The sequence below is a fragment of the Myotis yumanensis genome, unplaced genomic scaffold, assembly GCF_028538775.1.
Source record: "Myotis yumanensis isolate MYYU_CA2020_CCGP unplaced genomic scaffold, mMyoYum1.0.hap1 SCAF_1, whole genome shotgun sequence".
Classification (NCBI taxonomy): Eukaryota; Metazoa; Chordata; class Mammalia; order Chiroptera; family Vespertilionidae; genus Myotis; species Myotis yumanensis.
In genome coordinates this window covers 16,775,658-16,803,401 of record NW_027223752.1, presented here as the reverse complement: position 1 = coordinate 16,803,401, position 27,744 = coordinate 16,775,658, and the positions used below count along the sequence as shown (strand labels likewise).

Below are 27,744 nucleotides of genomic sequence, written 5' to 3'. Positions count from 1 at the left end.
TGGTCAGTTGGGTCAAATGGTGCTGAAAGAGAACCGGCAATGTGGAGACTGTGGGTGGTCTTGGGAAGAACCGGTCAGTAGAGTGGTGGGAACAGGTCTGATGTGGAGTGGAATGAAGATGCATGGGTGGTGGGCAGTGGAGCCGCCATCTGCAATCAATTCTTTCCAGCAGAGTGTGCTTGTATGCCGATGACCTGGTCCCGTACGGAAGGAGAACATGCATGAAAGGTGAGATTTGCAAGTGAGATGCAGGAGCAAGACTCTTCCGATGGCTGGTCAGGGATTGGGATCTAGAACACAAGGGGTGAGGGGTGACCTTTGAAAGCAGCAGAGACACTTCCCACAATGCAACAGGCAAAGAGACAAAGCAGGGGAGTACAAATACAGGCAGGATGGCAGACGTGCAGGCACAAGGATGGAGTTCCTTGCGATCAGTCTTGATTTTCTACATGAAGTATTACAAGCGCAGCTGACAGTGAATAGAAAGGGAAGGTGATGTTGACGGTCTGGAGTGTGGGAAGTGGTGTGATACGCTCATTTTGCCGAGTTGGAAAATAAACATAGCAGGGAAGAGAGAGAGTTTCTGGGTAGTGCTGAGTACCCACTTGAGACTTGTGATCACGAATTTTACAGTCAGGCCAGTTGGTGGAATTGAAGTGGGATTAGTAGGCACACTTTTTTTTTCTAGCAATATTCTGCTATTCCAGGGCAGGGATAGAGGTGGGTTTAACCAGAGCCGGGCTGATGCAGGTAAGGGAGATAGAGAAGGGCGAGGAAGTCACAGAAGTATTTATAAGGATGGACTAAGCAAATGATGGTGAAAAAAGAAGGAAAAATGCTGGGTAATGAAAAAAGTGGGAGTGAGCCCATGGTGAAGTCTCAATAAAATCAAAGAAAAGTTGGAGTGTGAGTACCAGCGGGGACTGAGAGAAGAGGAGGCAGTAGAGAGAGTGTGAGATGCTTGAAGTGGAGATTTGGGAGTAGTAACATTATTAGAGACAATGAGGTCAAGAAGTTGACCATGGAAGTAAGATGGGGGAAGATCAGTGAAGGAGAGGAGGCCTTGGAACTGAGTATTGCATGGGTCGTTCATGTGTTTGGGACAATAGTGATAAAAGTAGGCAGAGAGGAAGTCAGGGGTCTAAATGAGTGAGTGTGAGTGATGGGAAGGTCACCACTGGCTGGCAATAGAGGGAGGCAAGCCTGCGTCCAAAGGAACTGGGCATTTCAGAGGGGAGGACAAGAGTGATTATTGTTAAGAAGTAGCCCTAGGGAACAGGGACGGCAACCCTGCCCTTGGGCTCTGAGACATGTGACCCCTGGGGGGAGGGGGGGGGGTGGCGCACAGGAGGCTACAGGAGAAAGAACTTACCTGGGAATGGCCAGGTTATTCTTTATGGCATGAACGTTAGGGAGGCGTTCAGAGTAAAGATGAGAAGTGTTGGGGAGTTTACAGATGACAGATCACGAATTCCACTGAATGGATTTGGCTGGATGGAAAGGGACAGATTTGGGGTGAAATGAAAGGAAGCCAGAACAGTTTGTGTGTGCGGGTGACCACCGGTGACCTAGGAGATGGAGGTTTCTGGGTGACTGATAAAGCTCGGATGAGAGGCATGGCAGGTGTGTGAGGAGTGTCCCTGAGGAGGAGGCGGGTCACAAGTGCAAACTGGAGCACAGGGGGCCCCTGGATACTCCTTCCCACCATTAATTCCATGAGGTCTGACGGCTGGGGGGCTGGACAAGGGCCTCACCAACTGCTAGTTTTGGCAGCGGCAGCTCATACTGTGGGAGCCTCTTTTTTGGCCTGAGTGCAGTGGTGGCCAGCAGAGGGGAAGGGTGGTTTCATCTAAAGAACACGTTGCTGAAGCGATTTCTTTTCTCGAGACCTGGTGGTGATCTGCTGAGAGAGACCCAACAAGCAGAGACTGTCCCTTCTCTCTGTGACTCTCACTCGTGTGGCAAGATTGAGCTCAATGCATGAAGCACAGCCCCTCTCCTATGGCTCACAGAAGTAAGGCAGGACTAGGGGTTTAAGAGGAGGAGGAGGGGCCCTAGCCTGGCATCCATAGGACAAACCGGAAAAGGACTGAGCTTCCGTGAGTTGAGATAGAGGGGAAAGAGACACATTCCTAACTAGACAATTCGGCACAAGCAGGCAGCGAGCTGGAGAGCTCGAAGACCGGAAGCCATTCGAGATGCAAAAAAAGTTGGGGCAAGTCTAATTGCCTTTCCCTATACCCATGCATAGTTTGAATCGATTACTTTGTAATAAGTCATGGTAGGGCAAGTTTTTGTTCTTTTTATTCTTTTTAAAAATTGTGTTATTCATGGTGCTTCACTCTCCCATATGATTTCAAGGATTGGCTTGTCAATTTTCACACACACACACACAAATACTGCTGCAATTTTTCTTGGAATTGTATTGCATTGATGGATACATTTATAAACAATTAACATCTTTACAATACTAGAAGTTCCTGTTCATGAACATAAACATTTTACTTATTTAGTCATTTTTATGGCCTCCGTTAAACTTTCATCATTTCTGCGCAACAGGCCTTGCAACTCTTTATGGTTTGTTTTGTTTTGTTTCTTTCTAGGTACCTTTTGAGGTTTGTTACTTTCTGAATAAAATTTTAAAAAATTAAGAGTCTTTTGTCTTTGGTGGAGTGGTTTTCATAAATTGTTACTCTATCCTTCAATTCTGTGGCACTTCCATATTTGTCCTGATAGCTTTTCTGTTGAGTCCTTTGGACTTGTATGTGGATACACATATTAACTATGAGTGATAAAATTTTGTTTCTTATTTTTAAAATTTATTGATTTACTTGCACCTTCATATTTATCGGTTTTGGGGGGACCAGGAGGTTTTCAATGGCCTGAGATAAACAACTAGAATAATACAATTAGTAGTTGAAATGTGTAAGGCTCCTAGTAAGTATTACAGTCGTCGTGGCAACGCAGATACATAATAAATAAAACAATGCTGTGCTACCTTAGAATCGCAGGGCCTATTTATACATGGCAGGAATAGCCATGCTCAGATAGATGGGTGAGAATCACAGTGGGTCATCCCTGGCAGGAAGTGATGTATTCATGGAAGGCAGAGGATAAAGGAAATTAGGAAAGATGTTCAGGTCAAAATGGCAAAAGGTCACAGGGAGAAAGAGAGTGAATCACACTCGCACGTAGACAGGGTGCAGCGATGAAAGGTGACTCCTTAGGTATTTTTAGGAAATGTTTTTACTCCCGTGTCTATACATTTAGCATGTACCACCCGTTAGACATTGCTGTCATAAAATACAAAACCTCGCTTCTCACATTCAATGAAGCCACTCTCTTACCATTATGTGCCGAGTTCAGAAGGAAGCCAAGCAGTGCCACGTCATTGGCACAGGGGCATTTTGTTGCTTTGAGGCCGACCACGTGTGGAAATAAGTTTCTGATGTTGACTTCTTTTATTAAAGTCCCAAGATTCCACTGAAGAATGGGTTCTATGAAAATCAAGTTTAGGTGTTTAAATTGTGGCAGCAGTCTTGAAAACGGAGCATGGTTGCTTTCCTTGAAGGATTTTAGAGCAACTATGTAAATGAACTATTCCATTGTTCCAAAAATGGGGGCATCGCCTCACTCTCCACCCATTAAACATAGGTCAATTCTTATTTCCCAGAATAGAAAGAAGGAAGCCTAGTTGCCCTTGATGGAGGCCTGGCAAGGTCACCCTGCAGAAGAGCATGTGAGAGGGAACACACTGACCGCCTTCACGATCTTTGGAAAATATAATTGGCCACAGGATCTACCCCCAGAAACGAAATCTTTGGGTCACAGGATATGCACATTTATAAACTGGAGCACAAATTCTGCTTCAAGAACCCATACATTTACTTTTATGTTTTATTATTTATTATTTTTTATTGATTTCAGAGAGGAAGGGAGAAGAGAGAGAGAGAGAGAGAGAGAGAGAGAGAGACATCAACGATGAGAGAGAATCATTGATCTGCTGCCACACTGGGGATCAAGCCCCACAACCGGGAATTGAACCGTGACCTCCTGGTTCACAGGTCGACGCTCAACCACTGAGCCATGCTGGCCTGGTTACATTTACGTTTTGTTCTCTTCCCCCAACACCATCTAAACAGCAGTAGATATATAAAAATGAGAATAAATCCAGAGTCACAATGGAGAACAGGGAAGTTAATCTTTAGTGGCCAAGACACTCAGAGGGATTTCTGGGAGATAGAAAGAAGTTAGGGTGGAACCAACAGGAGAAACCAATCTGAGGTGGGACGGCTTCAGCCCAGCAATCTGCTCTTGGATGTGCAAAGGGTTGGAGCCGGAGAAAGTAAAATTTTACTGCATAAAAAAATGGGAGGCTTTCTTTTCTTCTGAAAAAAAAAAAGAGAGAGAGAGAGAAAAGAGCATCCAAAAACGTAAGCCAGGGAAATTTGACAGAATACTGCTCTCTGAATTTAAAAAATATCATCAAAGGACTTTAAAGAACAGAGATATCTGATAATCAATTCTTGAACTGTTTACATTTCTTCAATGTAAACCTCCTCCACCTCCCCAAACTTTTAATAAAATCTGCTACAAAACCAAAGACTGCACGGGATATATTTCTCACAGAGTGCAAAGCCAGGAAAGGAACTAGATTTCCATCTGGGTTGACATAGTTTAGGGACAGCCAAGAAGGGAAAGAGACACGATTTATAACCAAACAAATCCACTCCAAAAGTCAGAGAATTTGGGGCAAGGCAGCTGACTTTCCAGGGCGTTGCTCCAGTAAGAGATCTAGGATTCATCCTCGATGCCTGGGTTCCCTCACCCCCAGTCCACCAGGAAGTCCTATCAGCTCTACTTCCAAAACATTTTCTGAAGCCTCCTACTTCTCACCACCTCCACTGCTAATCCCACAGCCCAAGGACTTCCGGACCATTCTTTGAGTGGAATAGGGCGACAGCTGCCAACCAATTTCCTTTATTCGATTCTTGCCATCCTTCCCCCAATATTCAGTTCTCTACACAGCAGCCAAAGTGATCTTTTTATAAGGCATAAATCAGAATTTATCACTCTCCTGCTTAAAACACTCCAACAGCTTTTCACTAGAACTAAAATAAAATCCAGGCTTTTTACCATGATCCCTGCCAGGCTCTCCAAGTCCATTATACACGACTCTGCCTGTCACTTACTGTGCACCCACAACACTGGTCACCTCTCAGATCCTCTGACAGGTGGATCCCAGTGCTGCACCTGGAGCCTTTAAGAACTACTCATTTGGGATAAAGGACTTAAACGTAAGAGGGGAAACCATAAAAATCTTAGAAGAAGCCACAGGCAGCAAAATAGCAGACATTTGTTGAAGCAATATATTTAATGATACAGCTCCTAAGGCAATGGAAACTAAAGAGAAAATAAACAAATGGGACCACATCAAAATAAAAAGCTTCTGCACAGCAAAAGAAACCATCAACAAAACAACAAGAAAGCCCACTGTATGGGAGAACGTATTTGCCAATGTTATCACTGATAAGGGTTTAATCTCCCACATTTACAGGGAACTCATACAACTTAACAAAAGGAAGATAAACAACCCAGTCAAAAAAAGGGCAAATGACCTAAATAGACACTTTTTGAAAGAAGACAGAAGGAAGGCCAAGAGACATATGAAAACATGCTCAAAGTCACTAGTCATCCGAGAGATGCAAATCAAAACAACAATGAGGTACCACCTCACACCTGTCAGAATGGCTATCATCAACAAATCAACAAATGACAAGTGCTGGAGAGGATGTGGAGAAAAAGGAACACTTGTGCACTGCTGGTGGGAATGCAGACTGGTGCAGTCACTGTGGAGAACAGTATGGAGTTTCCTCAAAAAATTAAAAATGGAACTCCCATTTGACCCTGTGACCTCACATCTAGGAGTATATCCCAAGAAACCAGAAACATCAGTCAGAAAGGATATGTGCATCCCTATGTTCATAGCAGCACAATTCACCATAGCTAAGATTTGGAAACAGCCTAAATGCCCATCAGCAGATGAATGGATTTAAAAACGGTGGTACATCTACACAATGGAATACTACGCTGCTATAAAAAAGAAGGCATTCTTACCATTTGCAACAGCATGGATGGAACTGGAGAGCATTATGCTAAGTGAAATAAGCCAGTCAATGAAAGAAAAATACCACATGATCTCACTCATTTATGGATAATAAAGACCATTATAAACTGATGAACAAAAATAGATACAGAGGCAGAGCAGCATCGAACAGACGTCAAACTACAGCGGGAAGGCCAGGGAGGGTGGCGAGTGGGTAAGAGATCAACCAAAGGACTTGTATGTATGCATATAAGCATAACCAATGGACACAAGACACTGGGAGGGGGGAGGGGAGGCTGGTGGAAGGTCAATTGGGGAAAAAAGGAGACATATGTACTACTATTTGTAATACTTTAAATAATAAAAAAATAAAAATAAGTTTTTAATGCAGCATGTAATACTCTGGGTACATCTCAATATGTAGATGATTCTTATTTCAGATTATTTTTTAAATGGAAAGAACTTTATGTTGTTATTTTAGTATTTAAAAGTAGCATAAGACAAAATATCACAGTCTCAGAGACTTGCAATAACTATTGAACAACTGATTCGCTATTTATAAAAATCTTGGACACTATGACAACAGGAAAGACAACATTTTGTCCTTTTTGTTTTAGATATGTTCCTTTTGATTAAAGAAATAAAATAATGCAGATATGGTTGAAGATACCTCTGCTCCCCTCCACAGCCCCATTCCCAAATTCTCCCCATTTGCAACCACTATCGTGAAATTGCTGTGTGCATTTCTAGTCCATGCTTTTATTTTTTCACTACAATATATATGTAACCATGAACAAGATACAGCATTGCTTTATTTCCTGAATAAATTTCCTGGAAAAATATATATAAAATTGATTTTAGAGAGGATGGGAGAGGGCAAGAGAGAGATAGAAACATCAATGAGAGAGAATCATTGATGGGCTGCCTCCTGCATGCCTCCTACTGGGGATCGAGCCCACAACCCAGGCATGTGCCCTGAGCGGGAATCGAACCCATGACCTCCTGGTTCATAGGTTGATGCTCAACCACTGAGCAACAATGGCTGGGCATGGATTTCCTGAATTTTAGATAAATGCTTTCCTACTTTATTCTGAAACTTGATTTTTCACTCAATGTTTTTGAGTTCTGTTCTCGATGACATATATGGTCTATTTACTTCGTTTTAACAGAACATACCACATGTATTTGTCCTTTCCCTATCGCTGTACATTTATGCTGTTTTCCATCTTTCTTATTATAAAAAAATGTCGCATGAAATAGATTTGTACATGTCTCCTGGTACCTATGCAACCTCTTCTCTAGAGCAGCTCTGCACATCTGAACCAGCTGTGCAGAAAATGTTTATTCTTAACAACAGATGCCTGGCCCCGCTTACGGAGATGAGATTTTAGTTGGGGCATAAGCAGTGATGGCGAACCTATGACACGCGTGTCAGAGGTGACACGCGAACTCATTTTTTTGGTTGATTTTTCTTTGTTAAATGGCATTTAAATATACAAAATAAATATCAAAAATATCATTCTTTGTTTTACTATGGTTGCAAATATCAAAAAATTTCTATATGTGACACGGCACCAGAGTTAAGTTAGGGTTTTTCAAAATGCTGACACGCCGAGCTCAAAAGGTTCGCCATCACTGGTATAAGGGGAACCTTTTCTTAAAGCTACCCAGGTGACCTTGTTCATAAAATGTACTATTTATGTTTACTCCGCATAGCACCCTATTAAAGTGGGAGTGAATGAATAAAAGTAAAGAGGAAAGTGAGGATAAATACAAAATCTAGGACTGAGGATTTTTAGAAAATGTATACTATAGCGTTATAGGTGATTTAAAAATTGGGCTATGAGTCAGACAACTGGGAAAAAGAAACCTAGTCAGTTATATCACTCAGTGTTTATGACCTTAAAATTAAACAACCAATTTTTCATGAAAAAAATAGAAATGTTCTTACTAAGACTGAACAGGAAATTTTGCTGATGGTCCTCTTAAGGAAGACTTCTGCAATGAACAGTATCTTCTAAAAGCCATTGTTTATTATGACCTGCATTGTGGCTATAGAGAAAACCCATCTCCATATTGCCATAGCATCCTTTTTAGCACTCTACTAACAATTACCCACATGTTTTTAATTCTTTGCCTCATTAGGATGGGGAGCCCCTTCAGAGTCATGATCATTTCTTAGTTATTTATCTCTACTACTTAGCACAGAGTTAGGCATTAAGTAGGTTACAAGATTTGTTGAGAGAACATTACAAATCCCGTTTTACTTTTATCTGCCGGCATTTACCTCGAATTTTATCCAATAGTGTTCCTTCAGTAGTGTAAGTATTTAATCCATGTTGTAAATAAATTCTTACTATCCATTCTTCTACAGCTGCAATATCTATTTGGAAATAAAAGGCAAATAATTAACTATTCTTAAGTATGTCATGTTGGTAAAATTTAAGACCATATGAACATTACCAACAATGATGACCCTTCATTTCTCAATCACTTTGATTGCATTTATATATATTTTTCTATAGTCTGCCTATAAATATTTTGATGATACAATAAGAGAAAAAGAATTGTGAAATGTTCTATCACCACAGCAATGAATCCAGATAATATTTTAGGTCATAATTTTTCTCTAAGAGCAGTCATGGCTTTGTAAAAGGAAAATTATGCACTTAGGTAAAATGGTATAATATTATTTAAAAGTAGACTGTGATCAATTAAAATACATAGTATAAACTCTAGGGCTGACAATAAGAACACTTTAAAGCACAATAATATGTCAATACTGGAGATAAAATGGAATCATAAAAAATAAGTAATATGAATAAAGACATAAAAGGAAAAGGAAAACAGAAGAGATGGAATGAATAGAAAACAACCTGATGGGAGATTTAGTACAACCATACCCACAATTACATTAAATGTAAATGGTCTAAAAAATACCAATTAAGAGTCAGATTTCCAAATGAGAGGTAAAAATCAAGACTGAACTATATGCTAACTCTAAGAAATCCACTTTAAATATAAAAGTATAGATGAGTTAAAAGTATGAGTGGTATCTGGGGAAGCCATAGATGATGAACTCAGCCTGGGAGCCCCTGCAGTTGCACCCACAGGCCAAGACTGAGGCCAAGGCTGAAACCAGGGTGCACCCATGAACAACATGCCTGACCCAAACAGCTTGGCTGCACAAGCGCTCATATCCACCCAGGCCTTGAGGTGGATCTATATCACAGCAAGGATATGGCTCTTCCAGTGACTGAAGCACCTGGTCCCCAAGAGATCAATTGCTATTTGTGCTCTTGTTGTCACTACTCTTTATCAAGCAGTTTTTGGACCCTGGGCAATGGTGTGAGAAACATCATATATGTTTCTACAAATGGAGCTTCTTGCGCAACTGGGTAAAACAATGAGGGAAGTCAAATCTTCTGATGGAGAACTGAACTTGCCTTCAATAGGACTGGATTAAAGTTGGCATATGCACAACTGTCATGAAATATACAAATTTTAAAACATAAAAGTATTAACTGAGCATAGTGGTTTGGGTTGATTTCTGGGTTCTCTATTCTATTCCATTGGTCTACATGTATGTTCTTATGCCAGTACCAGGCAGTTTTGAGAACAGTGGCTTTGTAATACAGCTTGATATCTGGTATTGAGATCCCTCCTACTTTGTTCTTCTTTCTCAGAATTGCTGCAGCTATTCATTGTCTTTTTTTTTTTTTTATTCCAGATGAATTTTTGGAGAGTTTGTTCTAGGTCTGTGAAATATGCCATTGGTATTTTAATGAGGAGTGCACTGAATCTATAGATTGCTTTGGGTAGTATGGACATTTTAATGATGTTGATTCTATCAATCTATGAATACGGTATGTTCTTCGATCTGTTTATATCTTCCTCTATCTCTTTTTTCAATGTCCTGTAGTTTTCTGAGTACAGGTCTTTTACCTCCTTAGTTAAGCTTATTCCTAGGTATCTTAATTTTTTTGGTGCGATGGTAAATGGGATTATTTTTTTAATCTGTCTTTCAGAAAATTCACTAATGATATAAAAATGCAATAGATTTCTTGGCGTTAATTTTGTATCCTGCTACATTGCCGAATTCAATTATTAAGTCTAATAATTTTTTGATGGAGTCTTTAGGATTTTCTATGTACAGCATCATGTCATCTGCAAATAATGACAGTTTTACATCTTCTTTTCCAATTTGGATGCCTTTTATTTCTTCCTCTTGTCTAATTGTTATGGCTAGCATTTCCAGTACTATGTCGAACAGGAGGGGTGAAAGTGGGCATCCCTGTCTCGTTCCTGTTCTTAGGTGAAATGGTTTTAGTTTTTGCCCATTGAATATGATGTTGACTGTAGGTTTGTCATATAAGGTTTTTATTATGTTGAGGTATGATCCCTCAATTTCCATTTTGCTGAGGGTTTTTATCAAGAAAGGGTGTGATAAAGGAGGCATGATCATACAGTGGAGTCAAGACAGTCTCTTCAATAAATGGTCTTGGGAAAGTTGAACAGATACATGCAAAAAAAAAAAAAAAAAATGAAACTAGATCACCAACTTACACCATACACAAAAATAAACTCAAAATGGATAAAGGACTTAAACGTACGACAGAAAAACCATAAAAAATATTAGAGAAATACACAGGCAGCAAAAACTCAGACATATGCCGAAGCAATATCTTCACTGATACAGCTCTTAGGGCAAAGGAAACTAATGAGAAAATAAACAAATGGGACTACATCAAAATGAAAGCTCCTGTACAGCAAAAGAAACCATCAACAAAACAACAAGAAAGCCCACTGCATGGGAGAACATATTTGCCAATGTTATCACCAATAAGGGTTTAATATCCAACATTTACAGGAAACTCATACACCTTAACAAAAGGGAGATAAACAACCCAGTCAAAATAATGAGCAATGGACCTAAATAGATACTTTTTGAAAGAGGACATAAGGAAGGCCAAGAGACATATGAAAACATGCTCAAAGTCACTAATCATCCGAGAGATGCAAATCAAAATGACATTGCGGTACTATCTCACACCTGTCTGAATGGCTATCATCAACAAATCAACAAATGACAAGTGCTGGTGAGGATGCAGAGAAAAAGGAACCCTCGTGCACTGCTGGTTGGAATGCAGACTGGTGCAGCCACTGTGGAGAACAGTATGGAATTTCCTCAAAAAACTAAAAATGGAACTCCCATTTGACCCAGTGATCCCACTTCTAGGAATATGTCTCAAGAAACTAGAAACACCAATCAGCAAGGATATATGCACCCCTATGTTCATAGCAGCACAATTTATCATAGTTAATATTTGGAAACAGCCTAAATGCCCATCAGCAGATGAGTGGATTAGAAAACTGTGGTACATCCTACACAATGGAATACTACGCTGCAGTAAAAAAGAATAAATTCTTACCATTTGCTACAGCATGGCTGGAACTGGAGAGCATTATGCTAAGTGAAATAAGCCAGTCAGAGAAAGATAAATATCACATGATCTCACTCATTTGTGGAATATAATGAACAACATAAACTGATGAACAAAAACAGATCCAGAGACAGAGAAGCATTGATCAGATCGTGAAACCTCAGAGGGAAGGTAGGGGAGGGTGGGGGTAAGGGAGAGAGATCAAGCAAAGGACTTGTATGCACGCATATAAGCCAAACCAATGGACACAGACACCAGGGGGGTGAGGGCATGAGTGGGGAGTGGGGGTGGGGAGCCCATGGGAGATAAGGACACATATGTAATACCTTAATCAATAAAGAGAAACAAACAAAACAAAACATAAAAATAAGAGCCCTGAGGATCCACACGTCTTGGATCACTTTCTATGTCTCGATTAAAGTCAGAAATAGAAATAATGATGTGGGTCCTATAAATGGTACATGGAATGATTGAAATACAAGGAAGAGTATTGGTTTGATACTTTCACGGGAAGTAATATCCGATATTTCCGGGATTGGTTTTATACCAACGGCGTCTCTTTCCACCTGCTTGTTACCCAGCACACATTTCTGTTTGGTGGCAGTACCCATCCTGCTCACCCTAAACACGTGGGAAGCATTAACCTCACGTGTGATGTTGGTAAGTTAGTGAAAGATGCATATAGAACAGCCAAGAGGCTGTGTACACTGTGTTATCTGGTAGATCCAGAACCGGAAGTTGAAGAGTTCAGTGCCAAAACTCCAGACCAATGTATTCAGGAAGTTTATGTGCTCTCACATGCTATTCCAGAACTCAGAACAACAGTAGGATTCTCTGAAGAGTTCCAGGAAAGAGGGCTCTGTGGCTATTAAAACCCATGTTACTTTGGGGAAAGAAGACGTATCCATTAGGTAAGTGACCAAGGTGATTGTGTCCCACCCTGAAAAAATAGCACCACGCTTACTCCAGTGCTTGAATGTTTATTTCTCTATACTAGTTGGACATTTTATGAAGCCAAAGTAATCAAGATAGCGTGGTATTGGTAAAAGATAGAGAGTTCAGAAATAGCAAGTTAATGGAGACAAATAGCTTGAACAACAATGGTGTTGGAATAATTACATATCCATATTCCCCGCCCCCCCCCCCCCCCCCCCCCCCCCCCCGCCGCAAATAAACCTCAGCTTGTGTCAGGTACAAAAATTAACTCAAGTTGAGTCACCAACTTAAATACCAAACTCAGAGCCATAAACTTGAGTTAGGCAAAGATTTCTTAGCTATAATGCCAAAAAATACAATCCATAAGTTAAAATCTGATAAATTAGACTCAATCAAAATGAAAATCCCTGATATTCAAGAGACATTCTTAAAAGATGAAAAAAGACAAGTCATAGACTGGCAGAAAATATATGCAAATCATATATCTGACAAGGGACTTGTATATAGAATATATAACAAGAAAGATTTAAGTAGATAATTCACCAAATGGCAAGTAAGCACAAAAGCTAGCACTTAATAGCAGATTCCATAGTAAAATAACATATTATATATTATAGCCTATAGCATTTTAAGATTAATGATTCAGTTTCAGTAAAATTAATTGGTGCACAAATTCCTCAATACTTTAATTTTTAAGTTCTAGGAAGGAATAATATAAATGTTATACATGTCAGAACAATCTATGAAAAAATAGTCAGAAAAAATACAGAAACCTCAATTAAATTTGAATTTCAGGTTAAACACAAATAAGTTTTAGTATGACCTATATTTAGGTCATACATTTTGGTCATACATGGAATAGCAAACAATTTTGTAATATAATAAATATTTTTATTTGCTAACCTTGGCAATCCAGACCCATGACTATAATAATTAATTCAGATCACTCTTACCTCTACTTCTTGTAATGTTTTTTCTGGGAATATCAATCAGCCAGTAAATTTGATCACTGAACTGAATTTAAAAAGACATCAGAGAACAGTTTTTTACAATGTTAATAACGACACTTACTTTGGCATATTACACTCTTTTTTAAAAAATATATTTTATTGATTTTTTTACAGAGAGGGAGGGAGAGGGATAGAGAGTTAGAAACATCGATGAGAGAGAAACATCGATCAGCTGCTTCCTGCACACCCCCTACTGGGGATGTGCCCGCAATCAAGGTACATGCCCTTGACCGGAATCGATCCTGGGACCCTTGAGTCCACAGGCCGACGCTCTATCCACTGAGCCAAACTGGTTAGGGCTACACTCTATCTTTTAAAAACAAAAATAAAACAAAAACATCCAATGCATATACCCTTTAACCAGTAATTTTATTCTTAGAAATGTACATTAAACTGACCACTAAAAAACGATTAGAATTTATAAATGAGTTCAGCGAGGTTGCAGTATGCAAGATTAATATACAAGAATTGATTTTATTTCTATACATTTGCAAATAACAACCTGAAAATGAGATTAAGGAAGCTATTTCCTTTACAATAGTATAAAAAAGAATAAAATATTAGGAATATATTTAACAAAAGAAGTACACCACTTACATTCTGAAAAATACAAAACATTGTTGCAAGAAATGAAAAAAGAAACTAAATAAAAAGATATCCCATATTCATGGTTTAGAAGACTTAATATTATTAAAATGGCAATACCCCCAAAATTGATCTACAGGTTGAACACACTCACTATCAGAATTTCCACTGACTTCCTTGCAAACATTGACAAGCTCATATTAAAATTCAGATGAAAACTAGTGAAATTCTATGGAAACTTGCAAAAACAATCTTGAAAAAGAAGAACAAAGTTGTAGGACTCATTCTTCTGATTTCGAAACTTACTACAAAGCAATAGTATCAAGGCATCATGGTACTGGCTTAGGAATAGATGTATAGGCCCTGGCTGGTATGGCTCAGTTGGTTGAGTATCATCCCATGCACCAGAATGTCTCTGGTTCTATTCCCAGTCAGGGCACTTGCCAGGGTTGTGGGCTTGATCCCCAGTAGGGAACATGCAAGAGGCAGCCAATTGATGTTTTTTTCTCTCACTTTTTTAAAAAGTTCAATAAAAACATTTAAAAAAAAGAATCAATATATCCCCAGTGGGGGTGGGGAGGGCATGCAAGAAGCAATCAATCAATGTTTCTGTCTCTCTCTAAAAAAATCATACATATATATATATCAATGTATAGAGCAGCAATACAGTATAATTGAGAATCCAGAAATAAAACCTCATATTTACAGTCAAGTGATTTTCAACAAAGGTGCCAAAACAACTCAGTAGAAAAAGAACAATAGTATTTTTAAAAAACGGTGCTAGGGCCGTTGGCTGTGCACATGTGAAAGGGTGATGTGGGCCCTGACCTCACACCACACACAAAAATGAACTCAAAATGGATCAATAATGTAAAAGGTAAAATCAGAAACTTTTTAGGAGAAAACACAGAGGTTGCACAATCAATGAATAGACTCAAAACCATTTAATGGTACGTTTTAAGTAGGTGAACTTCTGTATGTAAATTATGTCTTAATGAAGCATTCCTAAGAAGGTGAAATAAAAACATGCTCAATGGGAAAAACTTCCAGAGAATTGTTGCCAGCAGACCTGTATTGTAAGAAATGCTAAAAGAAGTTCTTTTAAATCCTCTCCTGAGGATATTTTCCCCCATTGATTTTTTAGAGAGAGTGAAAGGGAGCGGGGAGAAGGGGTGAGGGGGGGAGAGAGAGAGAGAGAGAGAGAGAGAGAGAGAGAGAGAGAGAGATGTGAGAGACACACATTGATTGGTTGCCTCCCACACGCACCCTGACCAGGCCAGGTAAGGAACCTGAAACCCAGCTACATGCTTTTCAGTGGAAATCAAACCTGCGACCCTCCAATGCACAGACTAATGCTCTAACCATTGAGCCATGCTGGCCACGGCTAAAAGAAGTTCTTCAAGATAAAAGGATAGGACACCGGAGGGCAACTTATATCTACAGAAAAGAATGAAGAGCAGTGCAAATAGCAAATATGCAGGTAAATAGCAAACAACCATGTATAGTTTTTCTTTTCTTCTCTTAATTTCTTTTAAAAAATATGACTGTTTAAAGCAAAAAGTATAACATTATTTTTGAATTTTAAAATATATCAATGTAATATTACTGGACTAGCTATTTTTTTAAAAAAACCACATTCTATTAAGAAGAGTATGCTTCTTGTTAATACTATTAAACAGAACAAAGTAAAATGTAATTACCAGCTTTAAATTAAAGTGGAAGACGCCAGCATATGTACTATTTATGATTTTCAAGCTGGGAACAACCCCTCCTGATGTGAACACGCTTAGAAAGTCCTTTGAAGTAAAGTTAGTGTCAGAATGGAAAATACACTCGATTCTCTTTAGGAAAGAGGAAAAACAAACCATTAATGACAATTCAATGAAGAAAAGCGTATTACATTAATTTAAAAGTGAGAAAAAAAATCTATGAAAAGTAGATGCTGCTAAAGACTGCTATCTCTAGTCATTCTAGTCTCTGGGAAGAGAGTCTATTTTGAAAAATTCACTTTCAGAACCCAGTAACCTATTATGCTAGTGTCACAATAAATGTTACTAATCCTTATAATAATCTCTGTCATAGAAATGGTTATAAAAATTATTACACTTAATAAACATAGACTCAAAGCCATATGCTATCACATGTAGAAATCCCTATTTTAGTAAAATCAGTATGTTGTGTCTAAATAAAAAAGAAACAAATGTATAAAGCGAAACTCATTTTACTGCATTTGATTGGGTATTTCCCAGTTTTAAGAAGGTATGTAAAAATGTAGCAATCACAAATGCTGATGGATACTAAGAGTTTTAATTCATTTATTCCTCCCCATAGTTTGGATACGTTACCTATCTAAGGGGGGAGACATATTCATTCTAAAAAGATTTGCTGAGCTCTTTCTACAAATCAGGCAGCGATACAGTGCCGGGAAAACAGAAGTGTACAAAAATAAAAAACCCTTGCCCTCGTGGAACTGACAATGTAATGGGGATTGGTCGGAAGATAAACCCACACTCCTTTTTCTTTGTCTTGTCACACTCCACAATTTATTGCCCTTTGTTAAGATGGTACATGCGAAGCCCCAATTCTAACCACCCCTTTGAATTGCTTATCATTGCGTTTTCCCATGATTAAGCACATTGCGTGTCTAAAGAAAATCTTTTTTTCTCTCCTGTTCATCTGTCTTCCGTCAGTTTATTTCACAGGCTCCAGACAGTAAACCCAAGTAGCTTCCGTACTACTCTGCAGTTCTTATCTTAAAGAAGATTAAATGTCACCATGGACACAAAACACTTTGAAAAATGCCTGACACACATAAGTAGTTTATAAATGTTCGTTATTATTTCTACTAACACCACTGCTAGGTCTACGACATCATAACCACCTAAGCAGCAGGTTGTAATTCCCCTTTAAAGAGGACAAAACTGAGGATCAGAGAGTTTAAGTGACCTGCCCCATGGCATACAGACCAAACATGGAAGGAACAAGATTCGACCCAGGGTTGGCAATTCTCTCTTCCTCTAACGCCCTTCTTTTCCCATCTATAATAAGAAAAGTGTGATATTCTAATTAGACTGGACAGCCGAACGACCTTCTGGATGACCTTCCAGACGAAGCCGGGGCTGTGAGGGCCAAGGCAAGCAGCTGCAGCTGTGAGGGCCGAGCCCCTTGCATGAATTTCGTGCATCGGGCCTCTAGTCTATATAATAATAGCCTAAGCAACCATTACCACGGAGCAACCAGAACGACCGGTCGCTTTGATGCGCACTGACCACCAGGGGGCAGATGCCCAAGGCAGGAACTGCCCCCTGGTGGTCAGTGCGCTCCCACAGGGGGAGTGCTGCTCAGCTGACCCACCCATCCCGGCGGCCCGCCAGCCCGGCAGGGAGCCACTCACTCCCTCAGTAGTCCTGCAGGTCCAATCTTTGGAGAACGAGCCAGGCACTGACAGACCAGCTTCCCCTCCCTAGATGCTCCACAAGAAAGAAACAATATAAAAGCAGGTGCCAGGTGGCTCCTGACAACTGCCATGAACATCAGCAGGATGGATCTGGATCCTGGGCCAGCAAGGGTGTCCCACTGCTTGCCTGGAGGGCCAATCGCATCCTGGCACCTCTACCCCCCCCCCCCCCCCCCCCACACCACCTTCAGGATGGTTGCCAGACACAGGGCTCATGGCTGGTGAGTGCTGCTGTAGCGGTGCCAGCCTCTCCCATTAGGGATTGACTGGGTGTGAGCCCGTGGCAGGTGCAGTGGGGCCGGGATGAGCAGGAGCAGCAGGTAGGAGTGGCAGGAGTCATTAGACTGCCATTTTCGGCTCGATCCCCGCAGGGACCCCACCCATGCACGAATTCGTGCACTGGGCATCTAGTGTATATACTAGTATATAAAAGGCTAATATGCAAAGTGTCCCCTCGGGGGTTCAACTGGGAGACCAGGAGTTCGATCACTCGCTATGACATTCGCTGGCCACCAGGGGGTGGCGCGGAATGAAGGAAGGCCCCACAGGCAGCCAGCAGCCAGGGAAGGAAGGCCCCGGCCGGCAGCCAGAAGGCCATGATCAGCCCTGATTGCCGGCCAGACCTAGGAACCCTACCGTGCACGAATTTCATGCACTGGGCCTCTAGTAATATATAATCACAAATAGGAAAGGCATTTTTTGACTCAAAGGGCATGAGGTTCACAATAATTATCAATAAAAATTAAAAACCCTAATATATGTTTGGCATATGAAGAAGAAACTAGGAACTAAGTCAAAGCAGACTTTGGGCTAAATATATTTGCCCTTGTGGGTGTTTTTCTTTGTTTCTATTATATTTATCATAGATTTTTAAGCAATCTGTGCACTATTTATTAACTTACGTTTTTGGTAGCATTTGCTACATGGCTACCTTAATAGTATATTTTATTTTATTTTGATGTGTGTGTATGTGTTTTAAATATGCCATTATTTAAATCAAAGGGATTGAATAATCTCCTATCCAAAACAACTGCAAGGTGGCACTTGTTATATAAAAAGGAAAGATTCTTTCTCAAGGTCAGTGAGACACTTTCCTTTGTCTACCAGGCTACATCTATCAAACTTCAAAAGTATAAACCACATCCATAAAAAATGAAGATCGTTATAGCTGATCTTTTAAAAAAGTGAAGAAGGAGGCACCTTTGAGGCATCTTTAAAAACAACAAAACCGCCCAGGGCATTCAACGGCTAAATAAAATATTTTATTTAATCCAAGCGGAATGGAATAGAAAGTATTATTGAGAGGGTAAACTTGAAATGCAGGCAGACAGGGCAGGGGTCCAGGGAACAGACGCAGGGGCAGACATGGCAGTTTGAGCAGCCTGACCACAGGAACCAACCAAACAGAAATAGTAAAATTTTCTGGACTCAAAGCAGTGAAGCATTGCCATTCCTCCTTTGGAAAACTGCTGTTTGACACTGCTGTTTGAACTACTTGACATTCTTAGACAGCCTTTTGTGCTGTAGGTCAACTCTATTATTTTCCGGTAGTTCCTTATTCTGTAAAACAACTGTTTTAGTTTGAATAACAGAAAAAGATAAAAAATTAGCGGCCTGACCTTGCAAGCTAGCCATCTGACGTAACAGGCTAATGCTGATACTGATAGTAATTCCCATATTCTTACGCCAAGTATGGGTTCATTATGTATTCAAGGCTACAAACTGTCTGCAACAATAACCTACACCGAGCTCTTTGTAAAATCTGCCAACAAAGGCCTCAAAAAGGTATCAATAGAACTTCCTCTATTTGCTTGCTACGAGATTTGGGAAACACCTCCCCGTGGACCCAGGCGAATAAAGACTGCTAATTAATTGGCTCATTAAGGCATCTCGCATCTATCTGAGCTGATTTACGATACAACAGCAGGAGGAAAACAAGGGAGGGCCTGCAGCAACAAGGCGTAGGAACGCATAGGGACAGAGAAAGAACACAGAGAAACAGGGAAAGTTAGGTCCGGTGCCGGGCAGAACCACAGGGAATCATCAGGTGATGGCACAGATAGACACAGAGCAGGCTTGGAGCAAACGTTTACCCCTGGGCTACAGGCTTTAACGGGCCGCCCATTACCGAGTGCCCCTCCCCTTGCAGGGTGTCCGGCTCTGCTTGTAATACATTTTCCACACTTTTGCTTCCATCTTCTGGTCCGAGGAGCTCATCCTTCCACGTCGTGAGACGACCCCGGGGGAAAACACCTCGGCTCACCGTTCCGGTTATCATTATTATTTATATAGAATTTTACCTCCCTAAGTCTGAACCCAGTGGAAGGTGATTGGACTGGTTTGACACATGGAGCTAAAAGGAATGTGAAAGGTTGCAGCGTGCTATCAGCGGACCTTACCAAGTCATCTGAAGTAAGATACAACCTGAGTAGTTCATTCTTTTTGGAGAATCCTTGGTTGGAACAATCAAAATGTTTCGTGACGTCACCTGAACAATACAAATATATATATCTTGGGTTACTGATAGAATAATGTCCATGAAAAATCATACTTTTAAACTGACGAAATATTTTTAAAAGAGTAACAGTTGTAATTGTATGCTTTCCATGCATATACCTCTAGACAAAATTCTAAATCTTCGGCCACTTTTCCTTTTAGAGACACAAAATCAAGACAGGAAAAAGGCAGGTTGGACTGAACACCAGAATAAGCGACCTCACCTGCGAGGCCACAGGGCAGATTTTTCAGAGATGGTCAGAAAACCGTTTTTGACTCTTAAGCTTCTCAACTTTGTGAGCATGTGAAAGGGGGAGGATTTGGAGATTGGGAAAAAAATTGTTTTAATAGAGGGCTGTGAATGTGAAGGTGACTCCTCTCCCGAAAACGGGGGTGGGAGGGGAGGTGGAAGAGCCTTTTCCTTATCTGGATGGAAAGTAAATTTCTTATACACAACAAAGTTGGGTCACGTGTGTTTTATCGTTCGTTTGGTTTTGTTAACCCTCTCCCGAGGTTATATTTTTTCCCCCATTGATTTTTAGAGGGGGTGGGAGGGAGGGAGAGGTGAGGGGAAGAGAGAAGGAGAGGGAAACATTAATGTTCTGGGAGCCAAACCTGTGACCGTAGGGTGGGCAGGCTGGCGCTCTAACCACTGAACACACCAGCGAGGACAGATCCTGTGTGTTTTTACCCATCCTGCCTATCTCTATCTTTTGATTGGAGAGTTTAATCTACTTACATTGGAAGTAATTACTGATTAAGAGAGACTTCTGTCATTTTGCTGTTAATTTTCTATATGCCTTATAACATTTTACCCTTATTTCCTGTATTACTGTCTTTCTTTTTTAGAGAGAGAGTTGATTTTTTTATAGTTAAACATTTAAATTCCTTTCTAATTTCCTTTGTATATGCTCTTTATCTATTTTGTTTGTGGTTTCCATGGGATTACATTTAACATCCTAAAGGTAAACACTCTAATTTGAATATATAGCACCTTAACTTCAATGACATAAAAACTGCTCCTTTACAGTTCTATCGCCACCCCTTTCAGTTATCGATGCCACAAATTTACATCTTTATACATTGTGTGCCCCAAAACATAAATTAACTTTCTTAAATACATTAATCTCTTAAATTATGTAGAATATAGGATCTGGAGTTACAAACCAAAGTTACAATAATACTAACTTTTATACTAATACGTTTTTTAAAAGCATATTAATTTATTAAATCATGTAAAAAGAAAGTATGTTACAAAAATACTAGCTTTTATAATTTCCCATCTATTTACCTTTATTGAGATTTTTATTTCTCCACATGGGTTCAATTTACTGTCTAGTGTCCTTACATTTCGCCCTACAGGACACTCTTGAGAATTTCTGGCAGGGCAAATTTAGTGGTAACAAACTCCCTCAGTTTTTGTTTATCTGAGAATGTCTCATTTTTCTCTCTCATTCTTGAAGGGCAGTTTCCCCAGGTATAAAACTCTTTGTTGACAGGTTTTCTCTTTTAGCATTTTGAATATTTTGGTCCACTGACTTCTGGCCTCTAAAGTTTCTAGTGAGAAATCTCCTATTATCTTATTGAGAATCCTTAGTATTTAATGATTTGCTCTCTCTTGCTGTTTTCAAGATTCTCTGTCTTTGGTAGGACTCTGGGAATTCATCTTACTTGGAGTTTGTTGAGTTTCCTGAATGTTTATGTTCATGCCTTTCATAAAATGTGGGACATTTTCAGCAGTTATTTCTTTAAATATTCTCTCTGCCTCTTTCTCTCTCTTCTCCTGTTATTTCCATAATGTATATGTTGGTCCATTTGATGGTGTTCCACAGGTTCTTATTCTTTTGGCTGTTCTTCAATCTTTTTTCTTAGCTTCTCAACCTCAATAACTTCCTCTGTCCTATCTTCAAATTCACTGATTCCTTATTCTACATCCTCTAATCTGCCTTTGAATCTCTTTAGTGAATTTTTTATTTCAGTTATTGTTTTCAGCTCCTGAATTTCTTTTTTGGTTTCTGTTTTGGTTTTGTATCTCTTTATTAATATTTCTATTTTGTTCACACATTGTTTTGTTAACCTTCTCTACCTCTTTCGTTAGTTCTTTGAACATCTTTACGATGGTTGTTTTAAAGTCATTGCGTAGTAGATCTGCTTTTCAGAAAAAGTTTCAGTTGATTTATTTTTTTCCCTTTGAACGGGCCATGCTTTCTTGTGTGTGTTTTTTTTGTTGTTGTTTTCTTTTTATGTGGGTATACCTTATGGTTTGTTGTTGAAAACTAAACATTTGAATCTAATTATGGGTTAACTCTATAAATCAGATTCTCCCCATTCCCCAGTGTTTGCTTTTTTTGTTATTTTGTTTACTATTCGCTTTAATGTTGTTGGAGGCTGTCTCTGTGTATAGGATCAGCCTGAAGTGTACATGTAAGGTCTTCTCAGGTCTTTTCTGAGCCAGCATGTTTGCCTGGGCATGTGCAGTAACTTTCTAATTTTCCCATATAAGAAGTTTTTTTTATTTTGTATTTTTTATTTCCTAGTCCTTAATGTCTGGCTCCCAGAAGGGAAAAAAAAAGTAAAAAATAAAGGAGGCTGGGAAAAGGACACTGGCTCTTTAAGTCCCCTGGAAATAATTTCAGCCAGAGGGAGAGGTTCTGGCACCAAAAGGGTGGGGGTGGGTGGCTAAGAACATGGCTGCCTGCTTCTGTGTCTGCACTTCCACGGTCAGCAGCGGCAGTCAGCAATCAGGGCACACAGTCCCAATATCTGCAAGACAGGGTCCCTTTCGCCTCCCCTGGCTTCTGCACGCTGTGTGCAACTGCCCCAGAAACACCGCACAGCTGCCTGCCATGGGGTGAGGGTGGTGGATGAGTGGGGAGCTTCTACTGCGATGAGTGGGCCATGACTAAAATTAACTACAATCTACTGTCCAAGCCTTCTGGAGATTTCAGGGTCCCGAAATAGTTACATCAGACAGATTCTGCCAGCACAGTTGGTGGGGAGACAGACGGACTCCTGGTGCTTCCCGCTCTGCTACCTTTCCAGAATCCTCTCTTCCTTCTCCTTATCTTTAACCTGAGAAAAGAGGCTTTGATGGGACCACTGAATAATGTAGCATGTATTCCTTTAATTCGAGGTATAAACTCAGATTCCTGCTTGGATAAAGACAAGAGATGATTTGGGGGAAAGGATAGGATATGGTTTTATGGGAAGGAGGGGGCTATGTTGGAGTCCTGCACAAACCAAATTTTCTGGGGCAAAAAGTGCATGAATGCTTCCCATGGGCCACTAGCTTTGGGTCATCCACAGTCCTGCTCTCAAAGGTCTGAGTGGAAAGTGGGTCCTAGCAGAAAGAATTTGGAGGCACAGCTGGATTTTTAGGAGCAGGCAAAGGAATCGGTGACCAATCAAAACAGAAGCTTTAGCCCTTCTTAGGACTATAGATAAGACATTCCCATCCTATATAATAAAAGCCTAATATGCTAAATGTCCAGTCGTCCAGTCATTTGTTCAACCAATCAAAGCGTAATATGCTAAGGCTACTCAACCGCTTGCTATGACATGCACTGACCACCAGGGGGCAGATGCTCTGACTGGTAGGTTAGCTTGCTGCTGGGGTCTGGCCGATCGGGACTGAGCGAGATGGGCCAGACACGGCCTGGAGTCCTCCCATAGTCCCTCCCCAGCTGGCCAACCTCCCCTGTCCCTCCCCAGCCCCAATTGTGCATCGGTGGGGTCCCTTGGCCTGGCCTACACCCTCTCACAATCTGGGACCCTTTGGGGGATGTTGGAGAGCCAGTTTCAGCCCGATCCCGCTCAACGCAGGAGCTGCCCCCTGGTGGTCAGTGCATTCCCACAGGGAGAGCGTTGCTCAGCTAGAAGCCAGGCTCACAGCTGGCGAGCACACCAGCAGTGGTGGGAGCCTCTCTGCCTCTGCAGCAGCGCTGAGGATGTCTGACTGCCGGGTGGGCCTAAGCCATCAGCTGGACATCCCCTGAGGGCTCACAGGCTGGGCTGAGGGACACCGCCCCCGCCCCCAGTGCACAAATTTCATTCACCAGGCCTCTAGTAGCTTAATGTAAGGGAGGGGACTCTGAAAGATACAAGTATCACAAATACGGCTTAAAGTACATTTTGAGGTTATACTGTTAAACAGTTTTCAAGGTCATCCCACACATTTATTTTGCCCACACCTGACAATGCTGCCAGATCTATTTTTTAAAGCTATAATTTGATTCTAAAGTCCAAATCACTTATCTGCTTTTTAAAAAATCTTTACTGACACTCCATTGTCTAATGAATAAACTCCTTAAAGGAAGAGAATCTAAACAGAAGGAAATTAACTCCTTTTAGTAACATACTTTGAGCCAGACTCTGGGTTTACATGCCATCTTGTGCCATATGACTTATTGTCTCCTCTTTAAAGAAGATTGAACCAAGACTCAGGAAGATTAAGGTATTGCCCAAAGGTCACCCAACTCACAACAGTAGTCAGAGTAGAACCAAGATGTTTCTGTGTCTAAGGGTCATCCTCGCTGTATCCTGTTAGACCATGCTAAATGGCCAAGTCCCTTGTTTAAACTCCCGTGCACACAACCTATACTAGTAATCCTGAAGTGCTCGTGGATTTATCTCTATTTCCATGAATGCCTCATATTTTAACACAGTTTACAATCCAGTTCAAATAGTACTTTTGATCTACCACTGTGGGCCAAATGTCTGCATTCTTCTACATGCCATACCATTTCATAGAAGGAACTTGAGTACCTGTGAATTTTGGTGTCCATGGGGGTTCTAGAACCAATCCCCTGCAGATACCGAGGGGCCACTGGAGTTAAATGTGGGGGGAGTCAAAAGTTATTCACAGATTTTGGATTGCAGGGGGTCAGTTCCCCTAACCTCCACGTTGTTCAAAGGTCACTGTATATCAGAAAATTTCCCCATCTTAATCTACTAGCCTTATAATTCAGTTAATAATTCATACTACCAGCAACTATTCATGGAAGGAAAATAAAAAAGATCTATTCAAAAGACCTATTCAAATAAAGTTCTGCAAATATAAAATACTCCTTAAATTTTAAAGAGTCTATGACTTCTGAGTAATGAAATACTATAACAAAAGAGAAGTCTCTATGTACACAACTTAACAACACATTCACAGTGGTATTATTAGAAACCTCTGAACCAGAGTACAATAGATAATACCTTGGAACAGTGGAAGATATGGCAATGAAGAAATACTAAAAGAAAAATATTGTAACTGTTAGCAAGGGAGGGATATAAAGAACTCCTGAGAAGAAAATAGAGAGTAAGAGAGTCTTAAACTTACCTTTACTATTATATATTATTCCTGATGAAAAATCTAACATGTTCAAAAGCAAAATTATAACATATAAAAGTAGCAGTTCCATCTGTTGGAAGAAATAAGAATTATTTCCATTTGATAACTCTGAACATATTTTTGAGTTCCTTTGCTCTAAACAACTACCTAGTGTAGAAACATCTCTTCCTTTAAGGTAAAAATATTTATGTGACAAAAGCAGGTAACGTAGCAGTTGACTAAGCTCTACATTTACTCCCTACTTGGTATTAAAGATACTTATAAATATAATTATTGGCTCAGGTTTTTCTTCAATGCAGATAGCTTCCTCTAACTGCGTACAAACAGAACCTGACTTAAAGACCCCGAGGGCAGTATAGCTGTACCTCAATCTGAGATTCTGACTGCAGTCTGTTTGGGAGAGACAATCCACATGAGCCCAAAATGCAAGGCCCTGGCCATTCTTCACTCACGCCTTTTCTGAGTTGTGTTTGTCGTGAGAAACCTTGAAGGACGAGGCTCTCTTCCCTGGACAAGAGCAGGTTTGTTTCCGTGGTGAATCTCCCACGGTTAGTGTTCCTCTCCTGTAGTGCGCCCACTATGTGTGTAAGCGAACATCTGTCATGGGCTGAATTGCGCCCCTTCAAAAATTCACATTGAAGTCCTAAACCCTCGTACCTGACAATGTGGTTGTATTTGGAGTAAAGGTCGTGATAGAGGTGATTACGTTAAAATGAGGACATTCGGGTGGGCTCTACTCCAATATGACTGGTGTCCTTATAAGAAAGGGAAATTTGGACGCTGGGAAGATGATATGAAGACACAGGGAGAAGGTAGCCATCTACAAGCCAAGGAGAGGCCTGGATAGGTCCTTCCCTCATGTCCCTCAGAAGGAATCCACGTCCCAAAACCTTGATCTCAAATTCAGAGCCTCCAGAATGGTGAGACGATAGATTTCTGTTGTTGAAGCCTACCTACTCTGTGGTATTTTGCTTAGTGGCCCCAGTAAATTAATGCACCACCCATAATAGATATCCACTCCATGGGCCTCAGGGGGCGGGGGGAACTGGAGTGAGCATCATGCTGATGCCTGGCTGTTGCTTTTGCTGTGAGTGATAAAGACCTTGTCTGTGATGGAGGGGGTTTTCTGTCTTTTGCCAGAAATGGGAACACACTGACTTTTCAGTTGTGGGGAGAGTAAAATCCAGATCTTGTGCGGCTCCTGACAACTGCTGAGAAAATTAAATTTAACTGATGTTTTCTCCTCCCTCAAAACTGATGTGCTTGATTCAGTGCATTTAATTGACAATGAAAGCTCAAACAGTGGTGGATTTTGAAATTCACAATCCTTATCACATAGTTAGGGAAGAATTTTTTATTGAATTTATTGGGGTGACATCTATAATAATAAAAGCATAATATGCTAATTAGACTGGACACCCTTCCGGATGAAGCCGGGGCTGCAAGGGAAGCCCGTGTCCAGGGTGCCAGAGGGAAGCCAGTGCCAGCAGCTGGGGGAAGGAAAGCCTACTCTTGCACGAATTTTGTGCATCGGGCCTCTAGTTGCTTAATAAAATTATATAGGTTTCAGGTGTAAAATTCTATCATACATTATCTGTATATTGTATTGTGTGTTCACCACCCCAAGTCAAATCTCCTCCCATCACATTTATCCTCAAAGGGGAGAATTTTTTTTGAAGTGCATTTTTTATACCTAAAAGAAAACAACTTTTTTTCACAAGGGAAGAAGAAATAAATGGTTCATCAAAATTATATCAGCATGGTGCTATACTTAATTATATTTTGGGTGTAGGAATAAATTTAAAATTAAATGGAGAGGTTATCACAGCCAAACTTTGAAATAGTGCCCTTACCAGGACAATCTTGTATTATTTTGCTAAACATTCAAGTTCAGTAATGAAACACCATTAGAACCCCTCAGTATTCCTCACCCCTGGAAAACTGACTAAAATGTATTATGCTCCAGCACCCCAGTGTGAATAACCTATTATTTTTTTAATTTTTAAGAAATCTTTTCTTTTTTAAAAACATGTTTTTATTTATTTATTTATTTATTTATTTATTTATTTTTAGAGAGGGATAGAGAGATAGAAACATCGATGTGAGAGAAACATCAATTGGCTGCCTCCTTCATGACTGCTCACTGGGGATCCAGCCCACAACGAGGGCATGTGCCCTGACTAGGAATCAAACCAGTGACTTGGTTAATGGGTCGATGCTCAACCACTGAACCACACCGACTGGGCTGGATGATCTGTTATTAAGTTATCCTCAAAGTTATTCCACGTCAATTCTCTCAAATAAATATTTTTAAAAATCTCTCATTTTATTTGCATGGATTTGGTTGTATCTATCTTTGACCAAAGAACTAA

At 40.3% G+C, this 27,744-nt stretch overlaps 1 protein-coding gene and 1 pseudogene across 1 annotated transcript in view; one reads left to right on the top strand and one right to left on the bottom strand.

The window, feature by feature from the left end:
• LOC139001913 (cation channel sperm-associated auxiliary subunit beta-like) overlaps positions 1–25,442 on the bottom strand; it is a 78,355-nt gene extending 52,913 nt beyond the window's left edge. The window contains exons 1-6 of the mRNA XM_070403421.1: positions 25,361–25,442; positions 19,938–20,026; positions 15,782–15,922; positions 13,440–13,500; positions 8,394–8,489; positions 3,348–3,497 (exon numbers count right to left, since the gene is read on the bottom strand). Of these exons, the coding sequence (XP_070259522.1) occupies positions 3,348–3,497; positions 8,394–8,489; positions 13,440–13,500; positions 15,782–15,922; positions 19,938–20,026; positions 25,361–25,442 (619 nt within the window). The remainder of the gene's footprint in view (positions 1–3,347; positions 3,498–8,393; positions 8,490–13,439; positions 13,501–15,781; positions 15,923–19,937; positions 20,027–25,360) is intronic.
• On the top strand, positions 9,069–12,596 carry LOC139008047 (pyruvate dehydrogenase (acetyl-transferring) kinase isozyme 3, mitochondrial-like; annotated as a pseudogene).
• Positions 25,443–27,744: the final 2,302 nt, after the last annotated feature.